This window comes from Podarcis muralis, chromosome 7 (assembly GCF_964188315.1).
Source record: "Podarcis muralis chromosome 7, rPodMur119.hap1.1, whole genome shotgun sequence".
Classification (NCBI taxonomy): domain Eukaryota; kingdom Metazoa; phylum Chordata; class Lepidosauria; order Squamata; family Lacertidae; genus Podarcis; species Podarcis muralis.
In genome coordinates, this window is record NC_135661.1 from 67,322,940 (window position 1) to 67,338,256 (window position 15,317).

The 15,317-nt window shown below is 45.1% G+C and overlaps 1 protein-coding gene across 2 annotated transcripts in view; it reads left to right on the forward strand.

Annotated features, from left to right (window-relative positions):
- CD164L2 (CD164 molecule like 2) overlaps nucleotides 1-13,180 on the forward strand; it is a 37,474-nt gene extending 24,294 nt beyond the window's left edge. Inside the window, exon 6 of one of the 2 annotated variants that reach the window (XM_028738683.2) lies at nucleotides 4,363-9,224. In XM_028738683.2, coding sequence (XP_028594516.2) covers nucleotides 4,363-4,381 — 19 coding nt within the window. In that variant the 3' untranslated portion in view covers nucleotides 4,382-9,224. Of the gene's footprint in view, nucleotides 1-4,362; nucleotides 9,225-12,303 lie in introns of those variants that run through there. The other variant, XM_028738684.2, reaches the window with a different exon arrangement.
- The last annotated feature ends 2,137 nt before the right edge of the window (nucleotides 13,181-15,317 follow it).

The window sequence follows — 15,317 nt, forward strand, 5'->3', positions numbered from 1 at the left end:
TGGATGTGGCCCAGGGCAGTTAAGAAACTATATTCATTAAAAAAAATAAGACAATGGGGTAGTGTTAGTGGGAAAGTTACTGGAACTGACTACTCACAGATGAAGACCGAGAGCATCCAGTGGGATGCAAAGCCTGCCTTCATGATGGTCGGCCATCTTGTATCACACAATAACTTACTGTGTGTTTTCAAAATGGCTGTTCAGGCTGTGAGTTTCAGCTCTCCTGCTGTCTTCATTTCTCCACCCCACCCCCAGTTTGTCTTCTGTGCGTTTTAGGGGGATAAAGCACGGCAGATCAGCTCTTATATCCCTCTAAACACAGAAATAGAGGGATCTTACGCTTGACAACCTTCCTCCCCTCTTCCCCACCTTCGCATTATTCCTGTGTCCTTGCACTCAGTTTTTCCCTTCGTTGCTGCTGTGCAATTCTCACATACATGCTACTGACTGTGTTCAAGGACTGGCAGTTTGACATGCCACTGAGCTCAGTACTCTTTTGTGCCGAGGAAGGGGCTGGTTCAGCCTACTCACACCACATAACTTTTAGTGAAGGCTCGTTTATTTCCTCAACACAGATATTTGCAGTCTTCTCATATCCAACCCCATGACTGGCTGTCTGCAGTTCTGGGTTTCTCTGTCGTCTTCCTCCTTTGTTCTGCTTTCTCTCCCTCTATCCCCTGGCTGCAAAACTGTGACTCACTTTAAATGAGGACTCTGGATCTTTAAGAAGGGCAGCAAAGAAAAGCTTTGAAATTTTAATTATTATTTAAAAATCTTTCTCACATTCATTAAGGCTGTGTTGTGATTACGGCTCTCTTTAGATGTCCCAAAGTGCGTTCACATGCTACATTCAGTGTCAGCATACCTGTGAACACAGATAGTTCAGCTACACACTTGTACAGTTATTCACATGTAACATTCAACGAGTGTACAGTCTATGTATGCAGTAGCTGAGCTGTTTTACACAAACACATGTGCCTGTGTAGAAACAGCTTGTACTTGTGTTTAGTGTAATGTGTGAACATGCCTTAAAACACTGATGTGTGTGTGACATCAGTGGCTACTTTCACACACCTAGGGTCCCTGTTTTTATTATCTTTCTCATTCCCCTGGGTTGCTATTTTCATTGTCCTCCAATTTATGGAAGCCAACTGTCTGCAGCAGGGAACGGTTTCTCTGTGAATATAAGAATAGCTCTGCAGGATTACACCAGTGGCCCATCTAGTCCAGCATCCTGTTCTCACTGTGGCCAACCAGATGCCTTAGGGAAGTCTGCAAACGGGGCCTGAGCTCAACAGAGCCCTCCCCACTTGCGGTTACCAGCCGCTGGCAATCGGAGGCATGCTGCCTCCATCAGTGGAGGTACAACCAGTGGCGTAGCGTGGGTTGTCAGCACCCGGGGCAAGGCAAGTAATTTGCACCCCCTAACCCTTGGATTTGCGCCCCCTAACCCGTGGATTTGCGCCCCCTAACCCTAACCCCCAGATGTTGCGCCCGGTGCGGCCAGCCCTCCCTGCACCCCCCACGCTACGCCACTGGGTACAACACTTTTAGAAAAGCGTGCTTGAGCTGGGCTCCTTTGGGAGGAAGGGCAGGCTTCAAAAATTGGTATAAAAACCAATTACAAAAAAAAGCAAAACACACAGAGAAAATTAAATTATACAATAAAAATAAAGGAAATAAATATAGTAATAGCATGGCCCTCCAATCTAGAACTCTCCTAATCCACATCAAGGCCTCACACCAGAATGGGGCCTTGTGCCATTTTCCTCGCGACACCTTCCCACAAGCTGATATTTCCCTGTGAAGTTGGTGCTGTTTACTGTAAGCAGCACTTTCAGAGGGCAAATAGCTGGAGGGGGGAGAGTGAAAGTGTTGTCTGTGGCGAACCAACCCCAGACTGAGAGTACATCTTTGGGACTGATGTTTTATCCATATAACGAGGGGCCAGTTTGAGCATACTTTGCTAAATTGCAAAAGCTATAACTTGTGGTTTGCCCTACTCAAAGTAGGTTATACTTTTGTCGGCAGGTGGTGAACAAAATCCTAGCCAAATAGCTCTCCATCCCTGCTGTGTGTAACCTTTGGTCAGTGTTAAAGGAAATTTCAAATGTTCTGTGAGGGTCTCTCCTCGCATGCACCCAACAATATTAAGGGTTTCTCATCTGTATCTTCTGCTGCCATCTCTGTCTCCGACAGACCCTTTCAGAGAATCACCAGCTGGGTTCTCCTCCTCTCAATCTGTCCTTGATTCTCTTTCTTTCTTTCCTCCCACCCACCTCTCATAGGAGAGTGTGGGATCAAAAGATGTCTTTAAGCCTGCTTCACACAATGATGCTTTCTCCTACACAGGTACTCCACTGACATAGTCATGTTTGGATTATGGCATGAGCATCATCTTTTGCTTCAGTTGTGTGTGCTAGGAAGCCAGTTGGGCAGGGCCTGTTATGGAGTGAAGTGACTGCCTCAGGTGGCAAGTGCTTGGGGGCTGGCAGTGGGTGATGACGGGTTGAGAGGCCAGAGCTGTGTCTGCAACACAGCCTGGCCTGCACACCCAGCTAGCCTGTTGTCCTGTGGTACGCTGGACAATTCACCAGTGTTGACTTCATTTGAAAGTCCAGTTGGCTTCTGAACATGGAATGAGGGTGGTGGTACCATTTTGGTCTTTGCCTCAGAGGGCAGCAATGACTGCACACACACACACTATACTCTTAAAGCACATGACTCCCCCCCCCCCCGCAATAATCCTGCAAACTGTAGTTTGTTAGGGGTGCTGGGAAGTGCAGCTCAGTGAGGGGTAAACTACAGTTCCCAGGATTCTTTGGGGCAAGCAGTGTGCTTTAAATGTATGGTGCGTACACAGCCAATGTCTTCAGCCTTGAAGTTGGATATATGTAAAGAAAAATACCTCTGTGTAGGAAAGGGTGCTCAAACTTCCCTCAGCAAACTTGGCTGGGTCTTAGTTGAATCTTTTTGCCCCAGTGTTGGATCTCTTCTCAGTCAAGGCTCAGTTTAAACAGTGGGCCAGCTAGGAACACATTATTGGGGGCCATGGAGGAAGAATTTGAGGCAAGATAATACAGTTGTATCCCTTTGCCCAAAGCCTTGGACTGTATTTGCAGCTTTTTAAATAATAAAAAAGCTGTGCGAGCCAAAGCCTGCCAATGTTCCTTTCCAGCTTTTAAAACATCCTTGGGCAGCTGGCTCCCTTCCAAAGCCAGTTTGGCAAAATCACTCCAGGAGCCTTGCTATTGAGGGCTTAACTTCCTTGATGATTGCAGCCATGCGTGATCCCCAAATTTTGACGGTGGGTGCGTTTGCTCATGCTGATTCCTGCCCTAAATCGTAATTGTTCAGGCACCTTGAGAGAGGGGTTTGTTTGGCATTCCAGCACTGGGGAAAGTTGCCGCTATTGGGGTGGCTGGGATGTCAACCAGACAGTGATCGCTGCTGTTTTTTGTTTGCAGCATCCCTCTCACTCTCTTATTTCTGTTTGTGTAACAAATTGCTTAGCCCTTGCTTGATTCTATTCCCAATAGAACATTGGACTCATTCAGGCTATCTTTTGCCCCATACTTTCCAGGCACAGGCCTGCACTTTAAAGCTTTGTGTCCGGGTGGGGTTTTTCCCCCCTGTCGCTTTCCCCAGGAAAACCCACGTTTTACGCTGAATCAGAGCAAATGGCAATTTGCAGAAAACTGAGCTAGTGTTGAAATGCAGGTTTTCGCAGAGAAAGCACTAGGACAAACAAACAAGCAAACAAACGTTCAGACATAGGGCTGTAAAGCCCAGGACCGTGCCTAGTAACACAGCACACAGCACAAAAGGTAGTTTGGATGAACCCATTGCTCCTGTCATTTTTCAGAACTCTCTGAAAGGCAGGTGCATCTCTCCTCCCGACAAAAAAACAAATAGTGGTGCATTTATGAGGAGGACTGCCCTTGCTGAAAATTCAGAGTTCTTTAAAGGGAACAGAAGCTCTGCCCTTCTGGGGGTAGACCCTGTCTCAATCTGAAGCATAAAGTACAAATCTCTTAAAACCTTATTCTCTCTTAACTTGGTCCATGCTGCTTCTCTGTTCTTAACTGTACCCCTGTCCTTGGCTCCAAACTAAAGCTTATAATTTTGCCATAGCTCTATTATGTCCATTCCTCTCCAGTCCCCGTTAACCAGAGCACTAATGCTAGCCAAGGGGAACCTTCTATTTATTTGGCGTATCAGTGACTCTCTACCAGAAATGTGTGTATTGGGCGTGTTTAAAGGGGCATTGTGCTTTGATATTGTCTCTAACGTCATGTCCCCAATTGCCATCTCCCCACCCCCTTTTTTTTTGTATCTCCCTTGCACGCTGCCTGTCGTCAGAGAGGACAACCAGCAGTAGGTGTAGCTGTGTGTGAAAGAACAGTGGGAAGTAATGGGCTGTCTCTGGAACCAGGAAAATCTATGAACCTTCTCTTAGACCCACTCCCTTCGTGGGGCTCTTTCCTCAGAGCCAAGAAAGGCTATTATGGGCCTGTTTTTATGCATTCAGCAGCATCAAATGATCTTGATTTTCCTGGACCATAGAACATTAGCCTGCTGCGAGGAGCTTGCATGTTTGATTGTTCCTCCTTGCACATAGAAATGTAGCATGTCTTCAGAGAAAGCTACCTTGAAATCCCTGGCCTTTTAGTTTTTCATGTGCCAGTGATTTTATATATATGCAGGAATATTCAAAGGTGCATCCTTCTCTTTCATGCTGAAGTGGTACAGGCCAGGGAAATCCTTAACTCCTGGCTTCTGCTGAAGGCATAAAACTGTCTCTGGGGATCCTGCTTACATTTTGCTTTTCCCTTTTCCTGCATTCAGCAGAGGGATGGATGGAGAACAGGGACTGCTTTGAACTGAATACTGTTAACTTTCTGATTGATTGTGTGTGTAACGGGAATGTGCAAACAACCAGCTCTTGTTTGCTTTTGAAACTATGGGCCTTCCCTAGGGCAGGGATGAGCAGTGGAGAAGAGCTATTCAGAGCTGACCAGAGTCTGTCTCTCTCCCTCCTCTGCTCCCCCTATTTATTTTTTTGACGGAGAGCATGACCACATGTTACATTTGCCACGAGAAAGCAGCTGAATCTCAAAGGTTTTTCCAACAACTGGCGGACACAGAAATTGCACACTGAGTGGCGTAGGATCTACTTGTTTGCCAGCATAGCCAATAAGAAAAGAGAGATGGGGAGACGGGAGGGGGAAATTGGGTCAGGAGATAAAAACGACCAAACAGCAGCTCCACTTTCATCTCTGTGTGCAAATTCTAACTCCTCCATCCCTTTTCCTTAGGCTCAAAACAACGCATCACGTTAATTATGTAGTGTGCAGGTACTTCTTGAGGTTTTTAAAATGAATACCTAGTGCAGGAGGTTGGGGAAGTTGCTACAGAGAATATAGGTCGCAGGGACTGTGGTCAAATCCTCCCCTCTCCCACCAGTGGAGGCTGGTCTGTGAGGGCAAATGGGGCACTGCCCCACCGGCCTCAGTATGCCCTCAGCCTGGCTCCACCTGCCTGTCTTTGTACTTAACAAGCCATCCAGGGAGTGCCAGAGACTGTCAGTCTCCTCCTTAGTCTCAGTATCACCTTGTAGAAATAAGCAGGGAGGAGGGCTGCAACAAAACTAGAATCGGTTTGCTCCACCTGTCACTGGCTCTATCTGCTGTTGGTCATCCTACCAGGCTGCTTGCATGCTATACCTTTAAATTTAGGGGAGTGTGACTGGTTTGGTTCAGTCAAACTGGGTGCAGAGCCTTGGGGGCGGCGCAACGATTATTTAGAGGCGTGGGGGCACAGGTCATGGCTGAAATTTGAGATCCCAAGGTATGCCGCTGCTTTAAAGCACATTTGAAATGCCCCCCCCCCCGAATTCTGGGCACTGTAGTTGGTTTGTGAGGTTGCTGCGAGTGGTAGCCCTATGAGGTGTAAACTAAAGTACCCAGAATTCTTTGAGGAAGAAGATGTGCTTTGAATGTGCTGTATAGTGTGCAAGCAGCCCCGTTCTTAACAGGAACCAGCCACCACTATCACCCACTGAGGCCCCTATGAAACTCCCCACCACCACCCTAGCAACACACACACAAAAAATCTAGAGAAAAGCTCCCCTTGCCCTAGTGAGTTTCCCCTGCTAACTGTTGCACATGTGTTCAGAAGCATGCAGACTGGTAGATCTATGGGTGAATTGTGGTAGGCCAGCAAGGGTTTTTGATTCCCAGTTGTCTTAACAACAGCAACACCTTAAAAGCTCTCCTCCATTCAAAAAAAAAAGAAAATAAAATCAAAAAGCATTGCTGAAATTTGGGGGTGGGGTGGGAACCAACCAGAAGTGGATTTTTTTTCTGTGAAGGAAATTGTGAGCTCGCTTCTGGTACTGATCACATCTTCTCAGAGGCATCCTGTTAATTCTTAGGCTGGTTACACACCACACATTTAAATCACATTTCCCACCCCCACCCCCCCAATTCTGGGAAGTGTAGTTTACCCCCTCACAGAACTACAATTCCCAGCATATATAACTACACTTTGGCTGGGGTGGGTGGGTAGGTATTGTGCTTTTAATGTATGGTATGTATGACAACATTTTGCACCTCAGGTTAGACCTTAGGGGTCTAAGTAAGTAAGTAAATATGTAAGTAAGTAAGTAAATCAGCCTGAAGTCTGTCCACCCTGGGATTAGTTTATTCCTCTAGTGGCAAAACTTTAAGAAGCTCTCACGTGGCAAGTGTTTTATGGGGGGTGTCCCAATACATGCTGCTCAGAAGCAAGGCCTCTTCTCCCTGTGCTGGTCCTATGGCTTCCCTGTGGTGTGGCTGAGAAAGTAAAGGATCGAAAATGTGAAGCTGTGGAGTCACCATGGCGACTACTGGATTCTATTCCCAGCTGGCTTTCCATCTCTTTTCCCTTTCCTTTCCCCCCTTGTTTTTTGTAGCTGTTCAATTGAGAAATAGCTGCTCTCAGAGGGGGGGAAAGCGAAGACTTTGACGCCCTTAGTTAAAATGTGGTATTATTATGCCCTGTTGCTTTTAGTTCTTTTCTCCTCCCCACCCCAAGAAAAGCTTTAAAAAGCTTTAAAAACAAGTACACACCAGGAAAGAATAAATCGTGGATTGTAGTTAGTGGTATTCCTACTCAGAGTACTCCTATTAACATTTATGAGCATGACTAACGTAGCTCCATTGGTTTTAATGGATCTTCTCTGAGTGTAACTTGGTTGGATGCAAGTCCATGTTTTTACACTTATGGGAACTTGATTACATTAACAGTGGGCTCATGAGCCTTATTTCCTTGCACATACTAAGAGGGGCTTTTAAAGTTTTTATTTATTTATGTATTTATTTAAATAATTCCTATACCGCTTCACATTTGCAAAGGAAACAATCTCTTATCAGTTTTGTAACCTGCCTTAAATAATCAAGTAGAACCTTACAAACGATCAAGCAGTACAAATGGGAATCAGACACAATTACAATGCTGATGCACATTTAAAGAAGCATAATAACAAGAAAACAAAATATTATCCTAAACATTTTAAAAAACTTTAAACATTAAAAAAAACCAAATACAAAAATAAGTGCCTCCAGATGATTAGCTGGGTGTAACATCCTGATTCTTGGAGAGTTCTTCCCATGCTCCCTTTTGCACCTTCAAATCTTATGCCTTGCTGTGGCATACCCAAGGAGGTGTACAATAAATTGATAGCCTAATTAGCCATCATTTGTAAGCCACCACACAAGCTCATTCATAGGTGGAAGCGGATCGTTTAGGTTGCAATCCTGGGTATACTTAAGTGCTATCTGCACCATAGATTTGAAGCACCATCACACCACTATAAATGGTCAGGGCTTCCTCTGATGATACAGTTCACATAGTGGTTTAACAATCAACCCCTCTTCCCAGGGAACTCTGGTAATTGTAGTTTTGTGAGGGGAAGAGGGGGTCTCCTAACAACTCCCAGCTCCCTTAACAACTCTCAGCTCCCTTAACACTTGCCAGAATTCTTATGGGACGGAGAAGCGGTATGGTACTTTTAAAGCAGTATCATATTTAAAGCATTATCATGCAGATTGGGCCTATATGTCCATCTAGACCAGTATTGTCTACTCTGACTGGCAATGACTCTTCAGGGTCCTGGGCAGAGGTCTTCTCCATCGCTACTGACCTGGTTCTTTAAACTGGAGGTGGAATCTGGGACCTTCTGCATTCAAATCAGGTGTTCTGCCGCTGAGCTTCAGCACTTCCCTGGGATCTATGGTTGCTGTTTGTAATCCAGCCTGATACTTGCAGACCGCTATAGCAACCTCTGCTCTCAGAATCTCCCAATAGCAGAAATGGAGTTCCTTCACCTATCATTTAAGTGACTGGCTGCTACTGGGACTCAGGAGTTGAGCACTGCGTCTTTGCGAGGAGAGTAATCTCAATCAGAACCGATCAGTATCAGCAGCCATTTTAGGTTTCCTTGGGAATCTGCTTAGCAACAACATTTCCAAACCACTGGCAGGTCTGCTGGCAGGGTGGGAGATTTTTTAAAGTTTGAGTTGATATTTATTTTTGATTTGATATTTGTGTTTTCCACTTTTCTAAGAGCATTGTGGAGCTCAAAGTGGCTCACCATAATAGTAGCATTAAAAACGGACAAACATTAGTACGTATAATCAAAAAGCACAATAAGGTAACCCATAAAACAATTAATAGCAATCGGCACAAACTCATAGTGATTCAAAATATCAGAAATGTCTGGGCTGCTGTCACCTTCCTTTTCCTCCTCCTCGCCCCCAAATCTCAGTGGTGCAGTTAGGTATTGTTAGACTTTGGTCTTATTCTCCCCATCTCTTTGCACAGTAACATAGGTTATGTCAAAATATGGTAAGCCAGCCTTTCTGCATCTGATGTCTCCCTAAAACCCTTCCTTGGTGGCGACACTGCCAAGTCCAAAAGCCTGCAGACCCATAGCAAAGGAATTATGTGGGTGCTCTCTAACTAGCTGCCTTCTCTACTCCCCTCCCACCAGCTGAGGAATGAATTCTGTGTGTTCTTGCTGTGCCTTTTGTGTGTTTCCGTGTGACTTTTGTAGTCCTGGAGCCTTCCTTGTCAAGTGGGTGCGGGGAGGAGAGAGGGAGACTATCCATATGTTGTATGCCACCTGGGGCACAGACTTGTGATCCTGACTTCTTCATTAAAGCTTGTGGGAGTTTGATTTCTCCAGGGCTCCAGTAGTGGTGTTGCTTGCGGTCTTCCTTCTGCAGTGTGACCTGTTTGCAGAAACACAACCTGAGGCTTGGGTCTCTCTTGGTGAGAAATCCCTACCCCCAAACAGTCATGCATCTTTCCAAGAGTAGCCTAAGATGAGCAGTGCATTGGGGGTGGGCATCCTTCCTTGGGCAAAACCTGGTTCTCCCACAAGCAACAAACTGAAAGCTGTTGCAGAAAGGTAGTGGTTTAATAAATTAACCCTATTTGCGCCTGGAAATGCAAGGTTGATTGGCTGGATGCAGCCTCAAGCCTACTCAGTGGTGGAGCAAGTGGTGTAGTGTGAGGGAAGGCACAGGGGCAATTGCCGTGGGCACAAAATTGTTAGGGTGTAAAATTTCAGTCTCAATATAGCTGGTAGGCACACCCTGCTATGCATGAGTTGTAATTCTCACCCTCTTAGTTGAATGAACCAGTAGCCTGTTGGCCATTATTGTGCACAGCATGCAATTGCACAAGGACCTGTACTTGCTTCTGCTTAGATCCCTTGCTGCACTAATCAGTTATTTCCCATTAGTGAACACATCTGAAGTCTTAACGTTCTTTAACTTGTGCACTGTTCAGGCTGGGGGAGGTGTTTAATGGGTGGAAAGAACAGGAGTAACAAAGAGGCCCACTTTAAACAAGACCAATTTCCCCCGTGGTGGTGTGTGCTTGTGCAGTCCCACAGACACAAATAAAAGCCACTGAATTCGGCCTCCCAGAAAAATACTCTGTTTTTAAAAGAGAGAGAAAAGGAAGCAAGTAGGTTTCTTAGTTTGCTTGAAAACATGTGAACAACGAAGTTTCCAGTGAGGTGGGGGGCTACAGCACCCTGGCCCTTCCCCATTATAACGAAGTTCAAATAAGTTAGGTAGAATCAGGTAGGTTTGCAAAATTATGCAGGTCAGCTTGTAGTATTTCAAGTCTTAGCACAAGGGTTTTTTTTGGGGGGGGGTATGGTTTTGTTTTTTTAAAAAAACCAAGGCAGAGAACACACCATCCCAAGTGATAGCACAGAAGGTACAGGAGGAACAGGGAGCTGTTGCCCTCCAGAATATGTTGCTGGACTACAACTCCATCATCTCTGACCACTGATGTGCTGCCTGCGGCTGATGGAGTCTAGCCATATCTGAAGGGCCTAAGTTGTCCTTCCCTGAGTGATAGGGTGTAATCTGTGTGAATATCCCAGGAGTGGGTCTTTCTCTTCCCCTTCCTGGAGTGCATCTGTCCACCCACAAAACGGCATTTGCACTGTGAGAAGTGTCTATACAAACACTGGACATTTACAGGATTTGGTCCTCCATGTGGGGGTGGAAACAGTGTCTTATTCTCATGAGATGTCTCAACAGCAGGAGTGTCACCTCAGGTTTTCGTTTTGCTTTTCAGATGATGGGCTGGGAGAAAAGGGATAAGATTTACTGCAAAATGCAATGATCTCCTCTTGGATACCTTTTTAGCTGTCCCAAACAACAAGAACACACAAACAAACCATACAATTAATAATAATTTTTTCTGATTACCTTTTCTCATACCACAGAATATCTAGAAATCTCTTTGCTTATAAGGAATTTTTATGTAATGTCTAAAATGGGCTGGGGGGGGGGGAGAAAGTGTTATTTTCATCAAAACACACACAGAGAGACTGTTCTGAATCACTGTTCAACCATTCTGGGACTGAACTCTTGATATCTCCTTTGAAAGTACCCAGTTCCTTTCACTCATGTTCATGAGAGTTACTAATTCTTAAATTAGATTTATACCCCATTTCTCACCCAAGATGGCTGAAAGAAGCCCATGATAAAAATCCATTGTAATTATAGTCTCTGATGCGGCATTGCTGATCTCCCTTCACAAGTCTCTGCATATCTGTCTTTTAGTAAGACCCTGTATTATACGGGTGTGGTTTTTTTTGCTAGTTTCCATTGCAGGTTTGGCTGGCCATTAGACACCCCCATGAGTGCAAATCTTAACATTAAAACTGGTCTGAGGCTTTAACACTGCGATCATATGCATCAGGTGCACAACCTGTTGCCCCGCCCCCTCCCAATGTTGTTGGACTCTGCCACCATCAGCTCCTACAAGGGATGGTGGGAGTTGGAGTCAGAGAGCAGCTAGAGGGGCGCTGGTTCCTGGGCCTGATAAACATCTGTTCAGAAATTAAGGCTGCAATTCTATACCCAGTTACCCAGGAGAGAACCCTGCTGAATTCAGAGATTCAGTGCATTCCTAACCATACCTCTTCAGAAGTGTATTCTACTGAATTCAGTGGGGACCGTCTCAGTAGACATGCTTAGGATCGCTCTGTAAGTAGGTGAGTATAGGACTGCTGCCTGACAACAGTCTTTTGTATGTCTACTCAGAAGTAAGTCACCTGGGAATAAGCGGCACTGAACACTGTTGGATGGAGCTAGTATGAACTGTGCTGCAAACTTAACTTTTCCTCACTTTTCAGAAACAAGGAGAAAGTGCCTCTTGTAACTTGAGAATGGCAAAATTGGGTATCTAATATGGTGCCCAAATGCCTCATATCTTGGATGTTACCATGTATTGATTATTTTATTTGATGTTTCATATTTAACAGTATTCAGGGAGTGACATGCAATGGCACGGCACCTGATGTGGTGTATGTTTGATAAGATGCAATGGTGCATAGGTTCTGGCAATAGAGAGCCGTTCACATTTCATGATGCCCACCTGCCTAACTAGGGCACAGGGAGCAAGGTGCTAAGAAGTCTAAGTTGCTCTAATTCTGAAATTAAAATCCCTAAATTTTCAAATTAAAGAGGTCTGCAAATAAAGATGTAAATGGTGAAGCTGGCAGTGCTGACACGTGTATGTTATGAAATCCAGCCATTCACAAATTACACAAGTTGCACCTTCCAGGTGAAGTTGTTTCTAGCACTGAGGAAAGCAAGGGAGAAGTCGCTGTTACAGTTCTGCCATTTTGGCTGAGCTAGGTGCTCCCCCTGCTGTCTGTTCTCTTGCCTGGTGAAGTGTTTTCCCCACCCCCCTGTGTCCCCCCCCTTCTCATTTGTTCCATCACATTAGGATCTGATGGCTGATCTCCAAGGAGCTGCCTTGATAAGCGTTTCTCTTGCGGGAGGAGTTGCTGGAGAAGAGGAGCCTGCCTGTGGCTGCATTAGGAGCCAGGACTCTTTCCCTCTCTCTCTCCTTCAAATGGAGCTGCTGAAGTGGGAGATCTGCTCCAGACCTAAACAGCCTATTGTCACAATGGGTGATGCTTGGCTCAGATACCTGGACCCTTTAGACTTGCTGCGGAAATAGTATAAATATATACATGAGATACTAGCAAGCTCAAGCTGCAGGGATCTGCTTCGTATGTAACTGTGTGAGGTTAAGGACGCCTTCAAATGATTGTGGGGTTTTCTTTCTATTTTTCCCCCTTCTGTGCAACCTGCTTTTGGTTGATTATCCTTATTCTAAGCCCACATGGCTCCTGTTTCAGTACCTGCTGGTCCTGTATATTTGTTTCTTAAATGCTGCACCAAAAGTGGAATGTCCAGTGGAACTTGGGGCTACTTCACCCGTGTGACTTCTTTCTCCCTCCACCCAATATTGTATAAGCCAGATCACTCTAAAAGGTCAGAGTCTTATGCAGATGTCAAGACACTTGAGTCACGATGTTAGTTTCTTGCACAAGCGAGTTGGGGTGGGTCTCCTTCACGCTCGTTCTTGTGAGTGAGTTTCCAGTAGGGGAGTTGCGTCAAAGCAGCTGACTTGTTAACGCCAAACCCAACCGATGTTGGACCCCATTGGAAGTTGCCTGTCCATTAAAGAGTGGGTCCTTCTAAGAGTCCAGTTCTCAGCTGCCTCCCTGGAAAAACAAAGAACACCCCTTACTGTGGAATGGCAGCAAACACAACGGGGGAAGACGCCTCTAAAATAAAATGAAATATTTGTGGAACGCATTTTGTGTTTTTGTTATTGAACAGTTCGTACTTCTACGCATTTGGGGATAACTTTGATTATAGCCGCAATGTTGTAACCTGCCCTTCTTTCATCTAGTGCCATTGATATTTTGGACTCCCAACTCCCATCATCCCCAGCGAACATGGCTGATGGTCAGTGATTTTGGGAGTTTTAGTTCAACAGCGTCTGGACAGCACCAAGCTTGGGGAAGGCTGCTGTAATATTTGTCAGCTACTGCTTTTATAACATTATTCTACTGGAAAATTTGTTTAACTGAAATATTTCTAAGCGGCTTTTCTGTGCAGCTTGCAAGAGTGAAAATAATGTAAAAAAGAAAAGAACCCTTCCACACACATATCTTATTTGTTCCCCCAACTGTCCAAGATAAAAACCAATACATGTACTCATTAAACAACTCTTCACAGCACTCCTAGCCCAGTCCAAGGCAGGCAGGACTTTACCACCATCCTAGTAACAAATACTTAATATTACTCTTGCTAAAGCTATTGAACCTGGGAGCTTCATATCGGATGATATGGAGGCCATGTGCTCTTGTTGCGTGAGTTCATTTGCTGTGTTTGGCAGAGCTAAGCAAAGAATGTATGTACTGGACCCTCCCCCCGAGAAGCAAAGGCACAGTGAAATATAGCAACTTGTTTCTTATTTCCTTTAAAGAAAAGGCTGTGCTCAGAGGAGTTTACCTTGATTATTTATTTGCAGTCTTCAGCCATAATGGTTCTCAAAGCGGTTTCAGGATAATAAAATCAGATTTATAGGTGGTCCCTGCCGTTCTGGCTGTGATGCATCCCTGGAAATATATGCAAGCACTGGAAAAGGTACATTTCTAAAACAGCATGATGGCTCTGGTCTGAGAGAGTGCCAGAGGGGAGAGGTTAGACCTTAGCAGCAGGGATGGAGTTTGCGGGGGGTGGGTTGGGGTGCCCATTAGTAGGCTCTGCCGACCTTTCACAGGGAGGGAGCAGCAGCAGCATCCTGAATGCTGGGAGGTTGAGAGCCACTGTTTAAATTTTCCATAGTGCCCTGGATTGATACTTTAGGATATATATGTTTTTCTCTATACATACCGTATATGCATCCTGAGCACTAACACTCCAACAGATCTTGCGTCCCCATTAGGTTTCCAGGGGGGTCACCAAAGTCACAACTCTGTGACTGGATCAGATTTCTCTCTCATCCCCAGTGCTATTTTTCTAGAAAAAGAGGTGCCAGAACTCACCATGAGCACCTCCCTCATTCTCTTAGAATGGCAATGGTGCCCACCTGAGAGGTGCTGGGATTAAGTTCCTGTGAGTTTCCCCTGGAAAAAAAGCTCTGCTCCTTCCTAACAGAAGCCCACATATGCACATACTCATTAGTAGGGATGGGATTCACAATCACAGACTGACGTGACAAGTCCCCGTCCCCCCCCCCCCCCCCCGCAATTCCCTAGGACAAACACTATTCATTTTGCAAAATGGTTCATAAAAACTCAAACAGGGAACCTTTGGACTATTCTTATCACCTAATTGGCTTTGATTCTTCGAAAAATTATGAGCCCTGTAAATGTAAAGCTTCTCATTACCCATTATCACCATCCATTTGTATGCCCCTAGAGGTATTGAATTTTATCTTGAGTTGTGCACAATGTGAAGTCATCAAAACGCAACGTCCATTTCAGTTAGTTTTTACAGAATCATATCCAGCTTTTAAAAAGTGTGTATTTGGGTAGAGGAAGTTACTTGGATGTTGCTTCTGTGAGTCTATGTATCTATCATCTATTTATATATTATTTATATATTATTTGCCACAAGAAGACTGGGAAAGAATCAAGGTGAAACAAATCATATGTATGTTTTGCTAGGAAGTAACCAGGATTGAACTGGATAGACTTAACTGCAGAATAAAGATGCATTGGATCAGGATAAATGTTCTCCATTCCTAATTTATTCTCTCTTCCCCTCACCCCACGCTCTCTCTTTCCTTTCCCTCCTTTCCCCCCCTCCCTCCCGCCTTTGCTCTTTCTTTTCTTCCCTTCCCAGTGTGAGCCAAATCAGTGGTGAGCCAGTGTGGTGTAGTGGTTAAGAGCGGTAGTCTCGTAATCTGGGGAACCGGGTTCGCGTCTCCGCTCCTTC